The 23,289-nt window shown below is 43.3% G+C and overlaps 1 protein-coding gene across 3 annotated transcripts in view; it reads right to left on the minus strand.

Annotated features, from left to right (window-relative positions):
* Nucleotides 1–23,289, minus strand: part of Pcgf5 (polycomb group ring finger 5) — a 117,496-nt gene that overhangs the window by 33,761 nt on the left and 60,446 nt on the right. Inside the window, exons 1-2 of one of the 3 annotated variants that reach the window (XM_032891882.1) lie at nt 17,676–17,837; nt 15,378–15,661 (exon numbers count right to left, since the gene is read on the minus strand). In XM_032891882.1, coding sequence (XP_032747773.1) covers nt 15,378–15,489 — 112 coding nt within the window. In that variant the 5' untranslated portion in view covers nt 15,490–15,661; nt 17,676–17,837. Of the gene's footprint in view, nt 1–15,377; nt 15,662–17,675; nt 17,838–23,289 lie in introns of those variants that run through there. The other 2 variants (XM_032891883.1, XM_032891881.1) reach the window with 2 other exon arrangements.

The raw sequence follows: 23,289 nt of genomic DNA on the forward strand, positions 1-23,289 counted from the left end.
GTGCTGTGCTGTAATTGTAAATACACATTAGATTTTAAAACACTTAATACAAAAATAACCAATAATTTTTATAACATTGGAATGACAGGTATTTTAGATATACTGGGTTCAATGCTAAATGTGTTCCTTTTAAATGTGGCCATAAGATATTCTAAGTTTACTATTTTGTGCAGATGGATGTGCTGTCTACATGTAACTGTGCACTGCAGAGGCCAGAGGAAGGCACGAGATGCCCTAGAACTGGAGTAATAGGTGGTTGTGAACCACCAAGTCAGTGCTGTCAATAGTCTGAGCGCATGGAGATCAGCCTCGCTAGCCCTGTCCTCACATTAGATATTTTTAAATTACACACGTAGGCTACTTTGGCAGGGGTAGTGGTTAGGGGCTTTGCTCAGGGTAGGTACGTATTACATCACTGTGTCCCCAGCCTTGTTTAAAGGTTTAGTTTGAGACAAAAGTCTCAGTAGCTCAGAGTGGTCTTAAGTTGCTGTATGGCTCGGGCACATTTTAAACTTGTCATTCCCCTGCCTCAGGCCCTGAACAGCTGGAAACTACAGGCAAGAGCCACCATGCCTAGCTGTGGATCACAGTCTTCTCTGCTGAAGAGTACTGCTCTAAAGGGACTGAAACTCCCACCGAGGAGCGAGTTTCTTTTCCACGGGGACAGCTGAGATATGGTACTTTATTCATTTGTGCAAACGAAAATGAGCATCTTCTGAGGGCCTGCTTTGATGAACGGTGGCACTAAAACCAAAACGCAGGCTTTAGGACATGAATTCGAAAATCTCTTTCTAGAGGTTAATGCTCAAAACTAGCATTAAATATAATCAAAACTCTAAAATAAGTTTTAAAAAGAAAAGTTTAAGATGTAGAACAATGCCCCATTTTTATCCCACTAATCCTCTATGGCTTGGTGGTAGCTAGATGGCCGTCATTGTGATCAATATAGGGGAGGAATTACACACACCAGCCATTCTAGTCAATGCGATTCAGTACATCAGTGGCGCTCAGCCTTCCCAGCGCTGAGGTCATTTAATACAGTTCCTCATGTTGTGGTGACTCCCAACCAGAAAATTACTTTGGTTGCTACTTCATAGCTGTCATTTTGCTACTGTTATGAATCATAATGTAAATATTTTTAGACACAGAAATTTGCCAAAGGAGTTGTAACCCACAGGCTGAGAATCACTGAATCAGATACATTAATAATTTGATTTTCACCACAATTCTATAAATTGGGTAGTCAGTATTCGACCTCATACCTGAAGACTATCTGCCATAAAGATAGTACATGGTGAAGGGCAGGACGTGAGTCCAGAGTTTATTGCAAAATCAATGCATGACTGTATGATATACCTCTTGCTGCTAATTTACCACCCCCCCAAATCTATAAAATATAGACTGAGACTACTTTATTCACTATTTTTGGGAGTTGTACTTGTCAACTTGTGGACTTAGATTTCTCTTAGCATACAACATAAATAAAATGGCCTTTCAAGTAGCATATTTGTTCTTTAAGAAACAAAACTCTAGGAAATATACCTCCAGTTGGATCTTCTAAGGTGTTAAACAAGCACCATGTTTCTACAACGCAAATTAGAGCTTGAGGGATTTCAGGCCTGCAGTTCAGTGACAAGGGGAAGAAGTGAGACATGGCTTCTGGTGGTGAAAAACTTCATCACCAGGACACTACCTGTGAGGGTTAGTTTATAAACTGAAATCTAAACCAGCAATAAAGCACACTAAGGAACCGTAAAGATTTCATTCCAAGCTCTGTGAATGTTCATCAGTTCTCCTGGCTAACTCAACTGACCTCTGAATAATGTTCAAAAGGTAAGACTTTGTATCCTTAATTTATCATGAGCTCACCAGAAACATAATTAAAATGAAAAAAATACTAGCTGAATTCTTTAGGTCAAATATAAAAATTTACAGGCTATTATGGTATCATATACAGTTTTTTCTAAATTGAGATGGGCAGCACAAACTGGACCAGTTTTTAAAGAACATATCTGCAGGTTCCCTTCTGGACTAATTCAATCGCCCTAAGACTAACTCTGCAAAGCCCCCTCACCAGGGTAGCCAGAAGGTAACTGGAAAACACTATCCAAGATGAGGAATGGTGGGCAGAAGCTGGCCACAAACACCTTCCGGTGTTAGAATCTACTAGATTGCCCCACTCTAGGATTCAGCTCTCTGCTAAACTGTAACCATAAGCACTTCGTTAACCCTGAGGAGAAATCACCATCACAGGACAAGATATAGTCGAATAGCACGTGAGTTAGGTGCAAAGTAGAGAAGCCAAAGCGGTGCAGCACGGTTACTCCAGACAGCCTTGCCACACTGCCACACCTCAATCTCACACACTCCAGTCACTAGACAAATTATTTATTTCTACCTGTGTAGAAGGGAGTTTTAAAAAGATATCCACCTTAGTTGGTTTTTTTTTTTTTCTTTTTTTTGGGGCTGGGGATCGAACCCAGGACCTTGCGCTTCCTAGGCAAGCGCTCTACCACTGAGCCAAATCCCCAACCCCCACCTTAGTTGGTTTTTATGGAGACCAAATGTAATTACTAGTTGATAGTGTCTGGTAACTTAAATGTGAGTTCTTTCTATAAATTAGATTCCTGGATAAGCAAACTGTCAGAATCAATGTAATTAACATAAAGTATTGAATACTATCAGACTGTGACTGGTTTGAAACAGCCATAGCAGGTAAGCATGCCACTAGAGTTGGAATGTCTATCATTTTGTGGTAAATACCTTATAAACCATCTCTACTTTGTAACTCAGATGTGATGTTTAAGACACATTGATTCACCTCCATGAACACTATCTTCTCATGTAGGACACTTCTTTTTTGTGAGGCAAAGTGGGGTGGGGTAGGTTCTTGTCCAAGATCAACTAACACTAGACACCTTTTCCTAAACTTCATGTTCAGTACATTCAGTATCACCTCTTGGGCTCAGTCAGCTCAGTCTCTTTCCAATCATTCTAAAGAAAAAAACTGCTTTGATAAACTATTACACACTGATCTCACGGCTGAACTATCCAAGAGCTACTCCATTTCCTTATTTTCATGGTTTGAGGGTTATCTACACAACAGGTACAAGGCAATTTGTTGGCCTATCTTGGATGTACAGCCTACCCACATCTCTTACCTATCAGAGCCCAAGCTTCCCAGCTTTGATAGCACAAGGTAATTCAGATTTCTCTTTCTGAGCATTAATTTTGACATTACTGCCCATAAAATAATAATAATAATAATCAGATTTTATCTCATATCTTTAACATTACCATCCAGTAGTAACACTCTATCTATTAAACTGCCCAAGGGCTGACATTAGAAACAGCTAGGTGTACTGGTCTTATTTGCCAACTTAAAAACACTTTCCCCTTCTTTTTTGAGGGTATCATTAAAAGTGCCATTCTTTAAAAAGAACAACAACAAAACAAAAGAAAAACCAGCCAAACACAGAAACAGAATCTGTCTCCTCTGCAGTTCTGGCTGTCCTGGGTCGGTTCTACCTCTACACTCCCAGTGTGGGGTTAAACCTGTACAACCATGTCTGGCTTTGAGCCAACCTTTTTATTTCTTTATGTTTTGCAGTGCTATGTTTTCCTAGTTCCACCACCGAACTAGAATCTTAATCCTGTAGGTTACTGTGGGCAACATTTTTCATAGTTTTTGTATTGAGGACTTTATCTGCGAACAGGTTGTAAGTAGACTGTAATTATATGCAGAAGAGGTATCTTTCCTGCTTCTTGTAACACATATTCCTACATGCATAAATAACACAGAATTAAAAATTCCCCAGCAGCTACAATTTGCTTCCTGTTTTATCCGTGTTGTTGCATCTGCCCTCCTCAAACCCTACAGTGATAACAATTTTATGGTGTACATGGGAATAGCATTCTAGTCTTTCCTGCTTCCTAGGCAGTTGTATGAACAAAGGAACAGGCATCACGGGAGAGGTTTTGAACAGCTCAGGGCAGAGACTCAGCTTTATGCACGGAGTAGGAAGGAGCCCCTTCTCGGTTGAGGAAGGCAGCAAAGGTGACACTTCCGTAGGTGGCACCAACCGTGAGTGGATGCAAGTGGGAAGAGTCAGGTAAAGTTCAGTACATGTGGCAGTGTCACCACTTTTCTCACCAATCAAAAGTGTCCTTACAGATACATGTGCTCTCATGCCACCTCCTGTGCCTCCTTCCTATGGCTTGGGTGAGCTCTGCTCCCTAAGGATCTGTATGTCAGAGGCTTGGTCCCTTGTGCTACAATGCAGGAGGTAGTGCATCCTTTAAAGGTGGAGCCTAGAGCGAGGTCTCTGCATGGCTGGAGGCACTGCCTTTGAAAGGGAAGGTGGCTCTACTCATTAGGAGTTTCTTTATTGGATATTTTATGTATTTACATTTCAACTGTTATCCCCTTTCCCAATTTCTGCAACCCCTCTACCCATTCCTCTTTCCCCTACTTCTATGAGGGTGCTCCTCCTCCCACCCAAACACTCCCACCTCCCTGCCCTGGCACTAGGGCCTCTCTTCTTTCATTATGACAGACAAGGCCTTCCTCTGCTACATATGCAGCTGGAGACACAGGTCCCTCCATGTGTACTCTTTGGCTGGTGATTTAGTCCCTGGGAGCGCTGGGGTATCTGGATGGTTGATATTGTTGTTCTTCCTATGGGGCCGTAAACTCCTTCAGCTCCCTCAGTCCTTTCTCTAACTCCTAAAGATAGTTGATAAACAAGAGCCAGCTTGGAGCCTCTGCTTTCTGATTTGAGGTCTGACTTTTTGCTTCTGTAAGTGGTTAGGCCACTGTGATGGTATCTGCAGAATCACCAGAGGCCACACTAGATAGGTTCTGGATTTTAACCTTGAACCTCTCAAGTTGTAAGCTAAATAACCCCCCTTTCTAAGTTGCCTTCCTTAAGTATTTTATTATAATAAAAGGCTGACAAAAAAATGCCCTCTCTGGTTACACTAGCTCAACTAAAACAGAATCTTGATTATATTCAGACCCTATATACTCTGATCCTACAAGGTTATGGCTGGGCATCGTGAAGAAAAACATAAAACCATGCTGACGGATCTCACCATCGATTATGAGCATGAACCTCAAAGTGGGGTTTTCATCTGCCAGTCAGCCGTACTCAAGGCCCGAAATCTACTGTGCTGCTTGGGGTCTCTTCCACAACCCCATCACATGTTCCCCCTTCTCACTCCTCACGGAGTACCTCACTTTCTACTTACTGAAGAAAGAAAATAATGGCATCAAACAGAACTTGTCCTCCTCCACTAGCACCTCCACTCTGTGCTCCAACCTACTCTCAAAACGTTCATGGACCTAGGTCTGTAATTTCAGTCCTATGCACTGATGACTTACCTGACACTTGTTTCAGGATATATAAATCCCTACTAAAGATTCCAGGCAGCACACAGGCATGGCACCTCCTTACTGTAATGAACTTCTGTTGACTCTATATCCCTTGCCAGCTATTGCTCCATTGCTTTGTTCTCCTTTGCCAATAACCTGGAAATTTGAGTAATATCCCCCTTCCCCTCTCAAAACTTATCTTTCACATGGTTTGGATGTATCTCAATGGTAGATTTCGTGCATAGCTTTTCTGAGGACTCAGGTTCAATTTCTAGTATTACAAGAGTTAAATATATCATTCACAGTCAAACTACAAAAGTAAAAGCTTGCTGTCTTCCCAAATATACTTACATTTTATCTCCTTCCATCCACTTAAACTGCTCTTAAAAGGATCTTAACAGCTAAATCTGTTCTTCCTAACTTAGCAAACACATGAAGCTCAGCCAACCCTGATCTTAAGTCCCAGAGTCCCCCATCCCTTGGCTCCTCTTTACTTTCTCCTGGGTTAAAGCTACTGAGTGCCCTTTGGTATTCTATCCTGCATCCACGCTCACTTCCTTCGTAGCTTCACTGTTTATGTGTGCTCTATATGCTGACAGTCTTCAATTCATTAGCAAGTGTGGGTCTACCTTCAAATGAATCCTGAATCCAACATTTTACCAGCACCACCATCTCTTTCCAGAAATACTGCAGTAAGATCCTGACATTTCTAGAGTCCTTACAATAGTTCAGGGGACTCTTTTAATTACAACCCACCCAAGTCCTTAATTGTGCAAAACCTGTAGCCCACAGCCACTCCACCTCATCTCTGGGCTTCCATCCACTCAATGCTGCAGCCACACTCACACCGTCAAGTCTTTGATCTTGGTATGTCCTCTGCCTAGAACTCAGTCTGACCTGCCCTTTATCTACAGCAGATAATGACAACCTTCTAATAGACACTTATTACTTAACTTATTGCATAGTCTACTGCCTACTACAGCCCAAGTATCTGGGCCAGAATCTAAACAACAACAGACTCAGTAATTATGTGCAGACAAAAGGAAGCCATGGGGGTTAGGATACTAAAGGGAGCCCAGATTCTAGGCCTACAACTGTATCACGGTGGTCAAGTCAGAAAGAAGCCTACACAGCAAGTGAAGAAACTCTGAGCTTACCAGCAACAATAAAAACACACCCATCCCGACAGGAACTGTTTTCTCAATTGGCAACTATGTATTCTAATGAAGAAAGTTTTGATTACTCAACTTTTTTTTATATAATAGTCTGTCGAAATCAGTATGTATAAAGCATCAGCAATTGTTAAGATTCTTCAAAAAATCCAAAAGAAATATTTTCTACAATATTAGACTGTAGCTCTTCAGTTTACGTTCAACCTGTATGCTGGGTTTTTTTTATTTACCATTATCTCTAGCATTAATGGTTTTCTGTTATGTGCTCTGACCTCAGTTCAATACTGGTACTGGTTCTAATTCATTCTGGTCCCTATTTATCAGACATCAATATACAAGATAATTTCAGTTTTTAAATTTGTTATGCCTAGTTTATCTTTCTGTGTCTCTTATGGTGATGTGTGTTTACTGGTTTATTCTTCACCATCTCACAGCTCCCAAATTAAAAAAAAAATCCAAAAGGTTAATTAACATAATCTATCTTTAACATTAAACAGCTAATACCTAGACAGTCTGAAATCAGCAACTAGTCTTATTTCAATGTTCATCAAAATGAACATTGCAATCACTCTTATTAATGTGGGCCAAAGCACTGTCTGAAGCTTTAACATCAGTATGGTGGTGACTTCATTTCCACTGCAGCCTATGGCATTGCATGTATACCTATGGTAATGAAGTTTTAATCTGGACATTTTGTTTTTCTAACAAGATTTTTACTCCAAAATTATACACCTTAGAAAGAAAACATCAGAAATTTCATCAAAAGTAATGTCTTTTTCATCAGAATAGCTATTCAATTCAGAACTAGTAGTAGATTTGTATCCTTATTGAGTACCTAATACTTTATGAAACCAGTCTTTTCTCTCACATGTAATTAATGTTACTTAAAGAAATATTAAAAATAAAGGTTAAGTGGATGACGAAAGAAGAGCGTTAGGGAAATGTCTCACTGCATTTGCAGATGTGCCTGAGCTGGATGGCAGAACGGACCACCCTGCTCTGGTACTCACTGGGTAATTTTTAGTATTTCTCAGTCCTCCATCTGTGAGAAGAATTTGGAACGAGGATCTGAAATACATTTCCCTCAAGCCTTTCTGTAGCCCGTGTCTTCCTATCCTTTGGTCTCTGCTGAATAGCAACTACTCAGAAAGGCTATTTTTTTCCTGCTTCATTTTCTCCACAGCATTTGTTACATACAGAATCTGAAACTTCATTCTTTTCTACCTATCAGAGTGTAAGTTCTAGGAGGTCATGGGCTGGGTGTATCATGTCTGTTTCTGTTTCCTGTGGTAAGAATAATTCCTGGCACATATGAGTGACAATAAACATTTGTTGAGTGATCAAATAATATTGCCCAGCTACAAGGGGTCTTGGTTAGATTCGATAAGACAATGAATGAAGAGAAAGCTCAAACTCCCCATGACAGTCAATAAACAAGAGCTACAACTTCAATCTTTTATTAGCATTTACTTTAATCACAGTATGATTAAACTGTAAGCTGTCTAATTTAAGGGAAGCTAGGATGACAAAGGTCTGGTCTAGAGTGGTGCTTGTCAGACTCTAGTATAACACAGAATCACCTAGAGGGCTTGTTAATACAGATTTCTACCCTTATCCCCAGAGGTTCTGATCCTGCAGGTCTACAGTGAAGCCCAAGAATTTGCACTGCTAATGAGTTCCCAGGTGACACTGTTGCTCATGGATGCAGCTAGCCTGGAGACTGCACTTTGAATAGCAAGAGTATGGGCCATAAGATTTTAGCATTAAATATCAGCCCCTACTCCTTAACTAGCCATATGGTTATGATATTCGTTCAAAAACAATAAACAGGAGCTGGAGAGATGGCTCGGCATTTACGAGTGCACACTGCTCTTACACAGTTAGAGGACCTTCTGGTTCTGCCTCCCACACTGGGCAGCTCACAACCATCTGTAACTCCAGCTCCACGGGATCTGACACCCTCTGTGGGTACCTGTATTCTCATGCACAAACCCACAAACACATATGTATAATTGAAAATAACTCTTTAAAACAAAAACCAATAAATTAGCAATTAAAATCTGCCTTCATGATTAAAAGCCACTCCTACATTCTATTAAATATTCTCTCTCTCTCTCTCTCTCTCTCTCTCTCTCTCTCTCTCTCTCTCTGTGTGTGTGTGTGTGTGTGTGTGTGTGTGTGTGTGTGTGTGTGTAAAATCCACTTTAGGCTTGTTGGCAGACACATTAACCCACTGAGTAAAGTCCTCAATTCTTAATGTTGTGACAAAATCACCAAGTTCTTCATCATAACATCAACTACATCAGCGAACCTGTCTTCTTTATATATGTCTTGTTCTAAGAGATTACTGCCATAATTTCTGAAAGAGTGGAAAAAAGTCTCATTCATAAAATTTCATGACTATGAACACAGTTTTTTTCTGAAGGAAGAACTAGAAGATTCTTACAGGAATCTTGATGTAAAAGGGCTAAGAACCCATGCATGGCATTGGTTTATACATCTGAGCTTTTGGAATGAAGCTCCTTTGTCCCTGACTTGAGTGAAAGCCTGTTAAGTCAACACATATACAATCACAGGTGTGTGATAACTCCTGCACACTTTTGAGGACCTGTTATGAGACAAAGGACAGCCTCTGGTCTCGGCCATCCAACACCAGTCCCTACTTTAGACTCCATCTCTTTCTTAAATACTCACAGATGGTGGTTCTAGGAGACAGTTTTTTAAAAACTAATTCTTAATGCCTGACAACATTGTGCATGTCTTTCAAGTTAGCTAGCACTGCATTTGAACTACTGAAAGGAAAAACATGGTAATCAATTAGCCGTGCGTTTGCGCTTTTCTCACACACCAGATACTAGGTGACACTTAACCTACATCTGTGTAGGAGAGGGGCACGTATTGGACAGAACTTAGAGGGAACGAGTATTAAAGAATCAATAACTGCTGACAGAGAACAGAGCAGAGAAGTTCATGCCAAGGAGAGTAATACCGGAAGCAAGTGTCTCCCCATGTGTGAGGCAGGAGGAGGAGCAGGGCGAATGAGCCACAGGTAAGCAGCTTTAGTTTATCCCAGAGTCAGCAGCACACCTTTGAGACTTTTTTTTGGAGGGGGGTGTCAGGATGAAAAGTGACAATGACAAAACACATTATGTCTTTCACTACAGCCACCCTGATGCTGGTTAAGAATGTGCTGCAGTGGGTCTGGTGAGAAGGAAGATCTCAGTGAGACAGTAGCAGAGGGTGGAACTAGACAGACTGGGACTTCATCACAGTTTTGTGGAGAGTAAAGAGAACCAACCAACAGCTGTCTAACTGGACCAAACGCCCACACAATGGCCAGGTAGGTGCATGGTACTGAACACCTACCCAGCTTCCTGGGAATAGTGAGATCATGGCCACTGAAAAAGAATCAACTACAGCCATTTTACTAGACCAGTGTAATTCCTTACTACATTCTAAACCTTATCCTTAGACCCGAAGATAACTGTAGCTATCAGCTCACAAGAAGCCTGTCTTCACAGCAAATGGAAACTATCACAGAAAGCTACAAATGGACACAATGCACCCAGCAGTGCATTATGGGGATATACAGCTATCCCAACTCCCGCATATGTGGTTTGGGAAACACTGGAGAAGTGGGCTGGAAAGACTGTGAAAAGCCAGAACACCAGGAAGTCTACTGTGAAACAGTCTCTCCTAGAAATGACTGGAAAAATATAGTACCAATGAACATATCAAAGTGGAGGGAAGAATATTTCAAAGGGTTCCCACCACTAGACAAAGAACTATAGCAAGTAATAACTGCTGGGATAACTAGCCTCCCCCAGAGATGATCCTCCTTATTGGTTGTCCAATGCAAAGTGGTCATCCCTGAGACCACATACACACAAATAACAAAAGCAGATTCAGCAGGTTGTATTTATTTATTTGCATATACATCTGTGTGCATATGTACGTAATAATAATCAAAGAAAAGATGGAGAGTGGCGGGACATGGAAGGGTTGGAGGGAGGGTACCTGGCAGGGGCTTTAAGGAGGAAATGTGGAAATGATGGAATTCTATTTCAACTAAAAATATTAAAAAGTGAAGATGAGGAAGGGGGAGTAAGATATACTCTAATAGTAACTTGAGAGACAGCTGAGGTAACTTTGTCCAGGTCAAATGTCCACATCCATGTTGCAGCCAGCCCAAGGGTAACTGGCCCAACCTGGAAAGACCTAAGGCTTCAGGACTCTCAGAAATTCTCTAACTCCACTCTGCTCTCACATCCTGCCCCACACTTGTGACTCTATCATGTCCACTTTCTTCACCGCACTTACCATTCTTTACCAACTTGGCCAGCTAAGCTGGGGGCAGATTCCATGTCTGGTTTTGCTCACTAGCATAACTTCATTAATATTTTTTTCCACTTGACTGAACAATGGGACAGAAGTCTAAGTTCCCACAGCAAGAACAAGTGCTTACTCATTCTTTACTCACAAATCATTCCACACTATTTTTGTGCAGGTATTTTAGTCAGATAAAACTTCATATAAACTCTTCATATAAGGTTAAGTCAACGTTTAAAACCACAAGGTACCACAATGTCAACCTTTCTCGGCTCCTGCCTTTCCTACTTGGCTCTTTTCTCAGTTTTATCCCCATTCCAAATCACTGTAAAACTGTGAAAAGCATTATTATTTTCACATTATTAAATGTGAAAAGCCCTGGCAGAAGACACAGACCCCAAATGTGACCACACAGCCCATGCAGTCTAGTGATGCTGCTTTATGGTACTATTTATGTTATCAAAACAAACATGGATTTGCAAATAGGATTATTTCCCCTAAAGGCTCAATAAACATATACAGGACATAGAAATCCAAAACTCCACGAATTAACAACCCTCATTCTATGTGCTATAGAATCCTCAGATCTCAGACACCAAGCTGAATACCTGTCTCCACCATTTACCATTCAGGGTTCTCTGTGGATGAGAAAGGTCACATTTGGGGTTACCATTGTATTCTCATGAAAAGTTCTATCACTTCAACTCTCAGTGAAGGGGCCAGGTCACTGCCAAAGGACTGTTTATAACAGAGTGATTTGTACAGTTTGTTATCTACCTTTTCAGGCTTTCAACTACTATTGCAACAGGCTACTGCCAAGGCTGTCAGCTGCTTCCCATGAACTGACGGTCAGGCCCTATTGCCTAGGACAAGACTTAGAGATCTCAGACAAGAATCTAGAGAAGCGGAGCCTAGAGGGAAACTCCTGTTCTGCTAAAGCAGCACAGTAATAAAATGACCCCAAACAACACTGTCACACTAACAGTGGTGCTTCAATTCGCCATCACCAGGACAGCTCCATGCAGTAGATGGGAACCAACAAAGACCCACAACTGGACAATCCTAAAGGGGATGCCTTTGTCAGTCTCTTCCCTCAGGGCTCAGGAACCTATACAAGAGCCAGAGAGGATGGAGGCCACCAAGGAAACTGTCCTTACACACAACAGGACTGACGCACATGTGTACTCAGAGACTGTGGCAGCACGCACGGGGCCCACACAGCTTCAAGACAGATGAGCACTGAGAGGAGTAGTGGACACAGGCTCCCCCCTAACCAATAAGCAATCTACAACAGACACCCACTGGCAAAGGAGAAATCAGTGTGTTCCACTGGAGCCTCTCAGGGCATGTTACCCAGAATGCCCATGCTCAGCAGATGGCCAACAAAGCAAACCAAATGGTATCTTTATGGACCTTTTGTTTAATATTGCTTTGTTTGGAGAAAAATTTGTCTTACTGGTCTTTTGCTTGTATGTTTTGGTTTCTGATTTTGTGTTTTTTGTGGGTTACACACACACACACACACACACACACACACACACACACACACACACACACATGCATGAGATTCTTGGTCTTTTGTTGTTTATTTTTTGTTTTGGGTTTTTGAGATATGGTTTCTCTATATAACAGAGCCCTGGCTGTCCTGGACTTGCTTTGTAGACCAGGCTGGCATCGAGCTAGCAAAGCTCCACCTGCCTCTGCCTCCCGAGTGCTGGAATAAAGGTGTGCACCACCACGTGTAGTCTTGTTGTTTATTTTTTTAAACAGATGAAAAGAGAGCATGAAGTGAGGTTGGTAGGTGAGGGGAGTAGGAGGGTTTGGAGAAATAATCAGATTATTTATTATAATAAATATTATTATCATAATAAATTTTCAATCAAAGAAAGACAAAAGAAAATCTCAGTCAATCTTCCTATGGAAAATGGTACTTCTTCATAAAGCACAGTAGCAGTGGTTTGAATATGTTTAGCCCAGGGAGTGGCACTATTTGGAGGTGTGGCCCTGTTGGATTAGGTGTGTCACTGTGGGTACAGACTTTTAAGACTCGAATCTAGCTACCTGGAAGCCAGTCTTCCACTAGCAGTCTTCAGATGAAGATGTAGAACTCTCAGCGCCATGCCTGTCTGGTCACTGCCACGCTCCCACCTTGATGATAATGGACCTCTAAACCTGTAAGCCAGCCCAAATTAAATGTTGTCCTTGGCCATGTGCCTTTGTCGTGGTGTCTGTTCACAGCAATAAAACCCTAAGACACAGGGTATTCTTCAATGTTAAAAATCAATGATAGAAGTGCTATTTCAAGTAGCTAAAATTTCTTGGAAATTTCAGGAACATGAACAAAAATAATTTTTGCTTATAACCAGTAATGACTATCTCTAGAATTTTTTGGTTTTCTTAAAAAGAAAAAAAAGAGAGAGATAATTTGGGGTTTTATTTCAAAATTTCTTTCAGGAATAAAACTTGTAGTAGAGAGAAATTGGGAGATTTGTGCTTTTTATCTTATCTCTCATAATTTGCCATTTCTGCTGGAGAGATCCAAATATAAAAATGCATAGATATTAGGACCAGTGAAACAAAACTGGCTGTGCACCATACATAGGTGAGTGCAGGGACAGTAGGAACCAAGAGAAAGTGTTTGCCATCTCACTCCAGCATGCACTCCTTAATGGCTTCTCTACCAGAAGACATAGTCCAATCACTCTTCTTACCAATGTTTGCCATCTCACTCCAGCATGCACTCCTTAATGGCTTCTCTACCAGAAGACAGAGCCCAATCCCTCTTCTTACCAATGTTTGCCATCTCACTCCAGCATGCACTCCTTAATGGCTTCTCTACCAGAAGACAGAGCCCAATCACTCTTCTTACCTCCTTCCCAAATCGCACTACCTCTGAGGCCTAAGTCTTACAGGTGGCATGTACGTGCATGCGTACCAGACTTATGGGTAGGACAACCTTCTAACTGATGTGGTTCTTAGATCCTGCCAAGTGCATTCCAGGGTCAAAGTCTCTGGACTTAGTTGCTATTCTGTCTAAAGGTTCTTCCTGTATTCCTACCGAGCTCAATCACTTAAGGTTTCTGTTAAAACAGCATCAAGAGGCTGTTATGACATCATATGAAGTGACCCTGTCCCTGCCTACAATCTGTTCCTTTTCATGACATTCATCACCAAGAAACACTGAATATATTTGTTTCCCTTCCTAGAATGTAGTATTTTGAGAGCTCTGATATCATCTTGACACACAGTAGGTATTCAATACATGTTTTCAATGACAGTTAATTATTAATTGCTCAAGTTAAATACAAGGCAAGGACAAATTAACTATAGAAGACATTTCATAGTTAACTGCTAATTGAACAGCGTGAGTCAGTTAACATCCCAGAGGAGTGCCCATCAATACCACTAGACAGCTTTTCCACAGTATATGTAACCAGACCTGACCACAAGACCCATCAGGTCTCAGTATGTTCAAGCAGCTCCCAGTTCTGTGTTTAAAACTGTGACTAGACTATACATAACAGAGTTTGCCATTTAATTTTCTAGAGATTTTATCTGGCTCACTCATTTGTGGGTATGGAGTCTATCCATTTAGCAGGGGAGAGGACTCAACGGACGCTTTGAAAGGCATTGCTGTGACACGAGAAGCTGAACAGGTTTTGAATCTGAATTCAGGCCCACCACTCAGCAGCTGTGAGACAGAGTTAGGGAAACTCACTTTTCACACATATAAAATCAGGATAATCCAAATACTCTTTCCCCTATAACCACTGCAACCTGCTTCACCATTACTGAAAAGCTAAAACAACTTCAGTACACACAGCATCTAGTTTAGAACATGTGACAGACATTAAAATGGGATTAAGTTTAACTGAATAAGAAAATAAAATTATAGTAACAGAAAGCACAGAAAGTGTGTACACTCATACAAGTGGTTACAAAAACATCTTTCCCTCTGTAAGGCAAGAGACAGTGAAATCCTAGAAATCCCTCAGCTGTGGCAATATTACAACATTCTCAGATTTGAGCTTGCTTCAAGAATTACCAAGCCACCCCTCAAAAGGCAGATGCTGGGTACAGGAGCCCTCCAGGAAGTAGGTCTGTGGACAATGAGTTCCTAACAGATCCTCACGGCAAGCTGACAATGGTGTGATTGGTAAGGGAAGCAATCATATGCACGATCCAACTCCTTTGGGGTCAGTTTTGAAAATGTTAAAAACCTGAAATACTTCACTTTTTGCAAATTCATAACCAACTAAAGCCTTTTTTAGAACGTTTTACAATCTGGTTTTAAAAGTCAACATGTATTAGGATTCAACTGATAGGAAATTTTCATGCTATTAACATCCCAGTGACAAATATACTGAAAATTAACTTGAAAATAACTGAGACTACTTTCTAAAACTTAAAAATCCAGACAACAGAGCATACCAGTTTTAAAGGAACAACCACAGAGGTAAATTTTGGTTTCAGTAGAAAGCAGATGACACAGAAATACATACATGTATGGAGACATTCTGTCACCGTGGTGGGCTTGATCAGATATCCTTTACAGATGTAGCAGGTGATGTACGGGTTGAAATCTTTCACCAAGTGTTTCCTTTGGGTAGCCATTCGTGGTCAGCTGGCTTTAGCAGCTCAAGCAGAGGGGAACTAAGGGGATAACAAGCTGGTCCCAGGAGCTAACTCGACGTTCTTGTGGGTGTCCTGAGGCATGAGCATGAGCATCCAGCCTGAGTGCAGGTCACTGAGCATCACTCCTCTGGGCTGTCCTGCTTTTTCATACCTGTTCCCAAAATCACAGAGAGAAGGCATCAACTGTTTTATACTGTATTTAATATCATGTTCAGGGTTGAAATTTGCTGATCAGGACACAACCTTTACTGTACAATCAACCTGTAAATCTATTATGATTTAATTGAGAGTAATAGATTTACCCAGTTCTGAAGCTTCAGTTATCACAGCAACTCACGGCACCCAAAGTTACTGAGTCCAGCTAATAGCGTTCCTCAGCAGTACTGGGCTTTACTACCTGCTTGCCTTTCTACCAGGCATCTCTGTCACGCAAGCGACGGACTCACAACTGAAGTCATTAAGCCCCCATCAGAGTGGCTCTATTTCCATTTTGTACTCTCCACCTAGTCAACAGTCAGATCAACCTCAGAACATGTCCTCTCCTCAAATGGATGCCCTCCATGCAGGGCAGCTTATGACCTGCTATCAGGTTTATTCTACCCATTACATTTAGTAATTCTAAAAAAAAAAAAAAATTAAAAGTCGGTGCTTCCTCTTTTGCAAACAGAAAAGGTATGTAAGTTTTTTTAGCCTGTCCCGTGAGATGTAAACCACATTCCTAACTGGTTTCAATTCCAAACTGACTCTAACCTTTCCTTCAGGCACATCAGTCCTCTCCCACCATGGACTCTGCCGGCCCCCATCGTCCATCCAACATGCCTTCCTCTTGACAACTGCATCTTGCTTGTCCCTGAGACTCTCTCTCCAAAAATCCCTATCTGTTAATGCTTACCTCTCCCAAGTTATGTCTTTTTTTTTAATTTAACATTCATTCATTCATCCATCCATTCATTCATTCTTGTTTTCCAAGGCTGGGTTGCATATAGCCCAGGCTGGCACAGGACTCCTGATTTAGATGGGGTGACCTTCAATTTTTGATCCTCCTGCCTCCTTCTTTTAGCGTGCTGGCAATACAGGTGGGACCCACCACTCCCAGTTTGCGCTGTGACGGGGATCAAACTTAGTCACAGTGCACGACAGGCAAGCAATCTACCAACATTTACTCTTTTTCTCTTCTACTAGACAGAAAGTTTTAACAGATACCAGCCAGTTAGTAGAAAGTCTCAAGTAGCTGTTTATTTTGTTGCTTTATTTATAAGACTAAAATAAGACCTCTAGCTACCTAGAAAGATGAGGATTAAATGAGATCGTGCACAGTGAAAAGCTAAAGAAATGCCATTATTTTTCTTACAACTTTACTAATAGTTAGCTTGTTAGGTTACTTTAAAAGTTTTGCAAATTCCCTACAAGAAAGCTGCCCTTAGAAAACAATGCAGATGCCTATTTCAGTTAAGTTCTTCCTACACTAAGCTCGCGAAGGCAGAAACTTTGCCACTATCTTGGCTGTTAGCTCATAGGCGCATATAAAATAACTGGAAAAGTCTAGAAGGCATCATTCCATCAGTACACACCCACTGTGAACGTTCAGGATATAGGCTGAGTGTCTACCCCTTAGGGAAATAGTGTTAAGGATGTGACAGAAAGTGTAATTTAATTAATTGCAATGCCGGGGTTCTGGCCTTAGCCCTTCGTGACCTTCAGCAAAGCATTAACATCCCTGCCTGGGTCTCGGCTCCTCTGTCCGCTTTTCCTTACTCCCAAGACTTACTCGAGCGCTTGAGGCAAACCAGTGGGAAACGCAGTCCCGATCCCAAGCCCAGAGCCCTGTCACCCCGACGCGGAAAGGAAGCGAGCGCTTGCGGTGTCGCGCGGCCGGCCGGAGGCAACTTTTCCGCGTCAGGCGGCGCGGGTCCCGGAGGTTCGAGCCCTTCACCGGCTGGCAGGTGCTCGGCTCCGGAGCCGGGGCCACTCACGCGGGGACCGCGGGACCGGACGAGTCTCCGCAGGCCGGCCGCGCCGCCACCGAGCGCAGCCCCGAAGCCCCGCGCGCCCGCCCCGCCCCCGAGCGGCTCCGGCTCTAGCGCCCGGCGCGGCAGGTGTCTGGGGCGCCGCAGCTGCCGGCGCAAACTTGGCGCGCGCCGGGCCGCCCCCCGCGCGGTACCTACCCAGCGGCCGCCGCCGCTCCTCAGCCCGCCGGCGCGCCCGCCTCCGAGCCCGGGAAAGCGAAAGAGAAACAGCGCCCGCCAAGGCCTGTCTGGTTCCCCGCGCCCTGTCCGCCCTCCCCCAGCAGGCGGGAGCGCGCGGGCTCCGCGGGGCCACTCGGCTCTGGCGCGATAGGGCGCGGCGGGCCTCGGGGCCAGGCCGGTGCCGCCTCCAAAGGCAGCTCCACCCACCTCCAACCGCCAGAGCCGCCCGCCTGCCCGCAGGCCACGCCTCTCTCGCCGGCCACGCCCCATCCCACGCCCTTTCCTCGTGGGCCCCGCCCCTTCTCGTCGGCCACGCCCCCAGCCCACGCCCGCCGGCTCGTGCTCCTCCTAGGCGCCTGGGACACCCTGAGTGCCCTGCCCCCCACCCTTGTTGCTCCTGTGTGACACGTAGCTGTGGCCAAATTTTATCTCCGTTCTTATCCTCGCCATCCCTCTCAGGGTTGTTTTTCAGTCTAACAGTGACCAGTATGTCTTTCCTGGCCGGTTCAAAAGCAATGGTCAGTGTTGAGAACTGAGTCACCTCACTAAATTTTCTCCTTGGGGCGGTGAGATGGCTCAGCCGGTAAAGGCACTCGAGGCCCCGCCTGAGGACTTAATCAGTCCTCAGTATTCAATGGAAGGACAGAATGGACAGGACGACTCATCCAAGTTGTCCTTTGACCTCCACAGGGAGGTGGCACAAGAGCACCCACAAACATTCACATAAATTAATATAATTTTAAAACTTCGAGGAATTGTTTCATAGGGGGCACTGTTCTCCATACTGGACCCACGGGGCCGTGGTGGACATGAAGACCCGTCTTGCTATGAACCTCATTTAGAAATCACTATTGAACTTACTGCAATCGGAATCACTAACAAATACAGGTAAACTGAAAACTTGTGTAGGGACTGAGGACCGTAAGAGGTAAAAATGTATTGCCGTTTGCAAGGTTCGAAACGAACGAAATCCCCCAGTGCTCTTTCTAGTGGACTTTGAGAGTTCTGAGACACCATTCATTGACAGACAAGGAGGAGTCCTTGCAAGGTGTCCTGTACTCCTCTCTTACTACTCTCCCCAAACTCTTAAATTCCTAAGCATAACTTAGACCCAGTGCTTCACTTCTTAGGATTCCTAGGATCCTAGGCAAATCAAGGTAGCCATCACTTACTGACCAAATATCAAAGAGAACTCTCCAAAGGGCAGGCAAACTGCAAAGCAACCTTCACTCTTGCACACCACAAAGAAAATAAGTTCCAGCATCTCTTTTGTAAGAGCCAGAGCAAAGGTGGCTGAAGAATTCCCGGAGAATGCTGAGCATTTGCTTTATCTCCTCCAGACAGGCAGAACCTCTGGCTAGTGGCAGATTGTGGAGGTGACTTCAAGAACAAAACAACAATCCAGGCACGCAGGTGTCCAGAAATATACCTCAAATTTGAAATGCATGGAGTACAACAGGAAGCTTTAAAAACTATCCCTTTTTCTTTTTAATATATAACCGAACAGGTAAATTAGATGCAGGTAAAACAAACTCATTTGAATATCGCCGCAGGGAGAATGCATCTTCTGATAGAACTTGAGGTGATTATAATCTTCTAAGGACCGGCTTTGAAACTATGATTCCAGGACGGGATGACTTCTCCAGGACACAGCAATTACAGGAAGCAAAAGAAAACAAGTCAGGTCACGTGACTATGGGCTTCATGTCTTTCATACTCAACACACCCAAATGTGGAAAGCCAACCTATTTAAAATATGCGATGGAGCTGCACACTAAATTCTACTAAAATACGAAATGGAAGGTCCTGCTGTATGCATGGGAGCACATACCAAGTGGCCTAATATTGTCCTAGTTTGTATCTGAAATTGTTTTAAGTGTCTTTTTCCAGGAGTAACGAACAGTCTGAGAACTCTAAGGGGAAGGTCAACTTATGGTGACTAATAAGTGAGTTGTCCAGTATTTTCAGAAATGATCTTGATCTTGGACTCAAGAGGGACAGGCATCAGCAAAGGAAAGGGGGATGCTAATACTTAAACTGTAGACAGTCCTCGGGTGGTGGATGTGGAAATGGAGATGCTGGAGCATGATGGTGGGGCTGAGAGGTGGGATTGGGTCTCATCCTTTGTGAGGATACCAGTGTTTTGTATCCCTGCGCACATTTTTAGTCAAACAGTATCTTAGTCGTCGTTTTATTGCTGTGAAGAGAAACCAGGACAATGGTGACTCTTCTAGAAGGAAAAGCATTTAACTGGGCGGGGGGGGGGGGACCTTGCTAACAGCCTCAGGGACTAGCTCATCACTCTCATGGGAGGGGACATGGTGGTGGCAGGCAGGCAGGTGTGAAGTGGCAGGCTGGAGGAGTAGCTAAGAGCTACGGGGCTTCCTGATCTCAGGCCTAGAAGGAGACTGGGCTTGGCATGTGCTTGTGAAGCCTGAAAGCCCACCCGTGATGGGCTTGCTAACTAAGCATTCAAGTGTGCGGATTTCTCCTCCCTGATTCTTTTAACAACCACCTAGAGTCTCTTACCCACCCACCCCCCCAAAAAAAATATTAAAAAAAAAAAAAAAAGCAACTGGTTTGCTTGCCTAGCAGGTGCAAAGCTATAGGTCCAGTTCCCAGTGCTTGGAGAAAATAAAACAATAAAACCCACAGGAAAGTAACTTAAAATGTAAATGTTAATCTGATTAAAAAATAGTAACAAAAGCAATGGCAAGATCAACGCCAGGAAAGGCCAGCGTTCCTGGTGAATGTGTATTCTAAGAATACAGCACTGAAGCATGAATTTCTGACTTTGTTTTATAGACACAAGACCACTGTCTCAGTCAGGGTTTCTATTCCTGCACAAATCATGACCAAGAAGCAAGTTGGGGAGGAAAGGGTTTATTCAGCCTACACTTCCACATTGCTGTTCATCACCAAAGGAAGTCAGGACTGGAACTCAAGCAGTCAGGAAGCAGGAGCTGATGCAGAGGCCATGGAGGGATGTTACTTACTGGCTTGCTTTCCCTGGCTTGTTCAGCCTGTTCTCTTATAGAACCCAAGTCCATCAGCTCAGGGATGGCACCATCCCAATGGGCCCTCACTTCTTGATCACTAGTTGAGAAAATGCCTTAAAGCTGGATCTCATGGAGGCATTTCCTCAAGGGAAGCTCCTTTCTCTGTGATAACTCCAGCTTACCAGCCAGTACAACCACCGACCCCCCAAAAAGTGCAAATCCAAAAGTCACAGCTGATTTGAGTAGAGCCAAGGCCAAAGCAAAAGCATTCGGTTCAGTTTTATTTATGCCTTTTAGAAATCCTCAAGTCCATGAAGTTAGGGGATATACAGTAAATAGAATAACTTAAGAGCTGCCCAAAAACTGAATGGAGAAGGGGAAGAGGAGGAGGAGCGCTAGTAACAGCAGCTATTGCCTCAACTCACTAATTAATGAGTTACTAATTAATTAAGTTATTACAACTGATTTTAATTGTATAACTTACATGAAAAAATAGGGTGACATAGTCCCTTGAGAATTAAACAATGGCCTTTTCATTATCGTAAGTTATTTTATGTACCTCAATATTGTCTTTTATAAGAGCATCTTTAATATATAAACTGTCTTCTGTGATGTAAACGTCTTCCTATATAGATTGTAGAAAATTATTAAAATTTAATGTAAATATTCTATTGGGCCCAAGTACCTTTACAGAACGATCATAAACATTATAGCTCAAAGACAACGGTTGCCCAAAATTGGTGACGGAGGAGTGGCAGGGGTGGGGAAGATGGGGACAGAGAACTGTAACCTTGACTGTGTGTCTCTCTGTGACCATTTCCACAACCCAGTTACTGTCAGGAAGTTTTCCAGCATCTCCCGAATCCCTACCCCTGCTTGCTCAGGTCACTAACATCTCTTCCCTGCATAATCAGCAGACCATGAATTAGTCCTGCTTACAGAGCTGTCACCCTGTCCCCACCCTGCAGAGACACGGGACTCTTAGCTACAGTGTGCCACACCTTGCCCCCTTGTTTTAAAAGAGCCCTTTGTTCTTAAGATAATGATAAAATAGTTGATATAAGGCCATCTCAGATCTCTGTCACTTCCACAGTCCCTCATGACTTCTATGATCCAAGCTTTAATGGATCTCCTTGTCCTCTGGCTAGCTAAATGGTCGGTCTTCTTAAAATTTGGCACCCTAATCTAACCCTCTCCATCTTGCCTACTTCTGTTAAAGCTGAACAGTCCTTATGGACTTTCTAGGTATCTACTGATTTCAAATGGCACCTTCTAGACACCTCAACAGCTCTGAGCCTTCTCTATAGACACAGACCACACATATACATGACAACATATATGACTTTGTATGTGTCTGTGTGCAAGGTGTTTCCACCTGTGTGGGTGCAAGGTATGTGCATGCATGTGGAAGCCTAAGGCGGATGTCAGGTATGTTCCTTGATCACTTCGCACCATATCTTCTGTGGCACGTCCCTAACGGAACCTTGAGCTTCCGATACAGGCAGCTCCAGGATCTGTTTGGGTCTCCTGAGTATTGGAATTACAGGTAGGCTGACATAGCTACCCAGAACTTATGTGGATACAGGATCCAAACTCTGGTCCTCACACTGCTTGGCAAGCGCTTGACCTGCTGAGCCATCTTCTCAGCCCTGAGCACCACAGTCGGTCACACGGATCTTACTCTATCAAGTCACCTATCCCCCTGTCCAGTTTATTTAGTAGTCTGAACTAGAATGTGAGCCCACGGTATCTGCCCTGACTGTGCAGCCCCAGTGTAGCAAACACTCAAAGAAATGCTTACAAAACAAAGAAACCGACATACAAAAACAACCCAAATAGTCACATCTGAGGAAACATCTTCTCTTTCATTTTTCCTTTTATTTTTTTTTCTAGAGTGAATCTTTACAGAGTGTGATAGAGGTTTAATCTCTGCCTTCCAGGACTGTTAATTAAAATCACACCAGGGGGTGGAGACAGCCACAGGAAAGAGTTAGGTAGAGATGCATCAAGTTCCTCAACGGTGTTAAACAGAACAGGAGCAAAAGGTAAGGACTGCAGGTAAAAGCAGTAGCGTACACAGGGGTCATGAGGTCAGTACCACGTGCCCACCCTGCCTGTCAGAAAGGCCGCAAGGTCCTACCCCAAAGTCTGTGGCTCCGAGGGACAAATGGAAAAGCAGAGAGGAGCACCTAGTAGGGGAATGCCAGAGATAGGAACAAGACTAAGACTGTGGAACAGCAAGCAGGCTTTCTTTGGGGTTGTGAGCGTTTGTGTGTGGATGTGGGTGTGTGGACACGACAGTATCTCATGTCTCTGTCCTTCCTCCCCTTATCTTCTGAGATGCTCATGAAACCCAAGGCACACCAGGTGGCTGCACAGTGAGCTCTGGGGATCCACCTGTCTCTGTCCTCACTGCCCTAACAACACTCAGCTGTCACACGGGGGCTGGTGACCCAAACTCAAGTCCTCATGCTCTCCAGGCAGATACTTAACTGCTGAGCCCTCTCCCTAGCCCGACATTTTAAAGCTCTTTAACTGTACTATGCTAATATGAAAAGTCAACATTTCCCCCCTTCTTTGGAAAGTAGAGGTGG

The sequence above is a fragment of the Rattus rattus genome, chromosome 2 (genome assembly GCF_011064425.1).
Source record: "Rattus rattus isolate New Zealand chromosome 2, Rrattus_CSIRO_v1, whole genome shotgun sequence".
In the NCBI taxonomy this organism is placed as follows: Eukaryota; Metazoa; Chordata; class Mammalia; order Rodentia; family Muridae; genus Rattus; species Rattus rattus.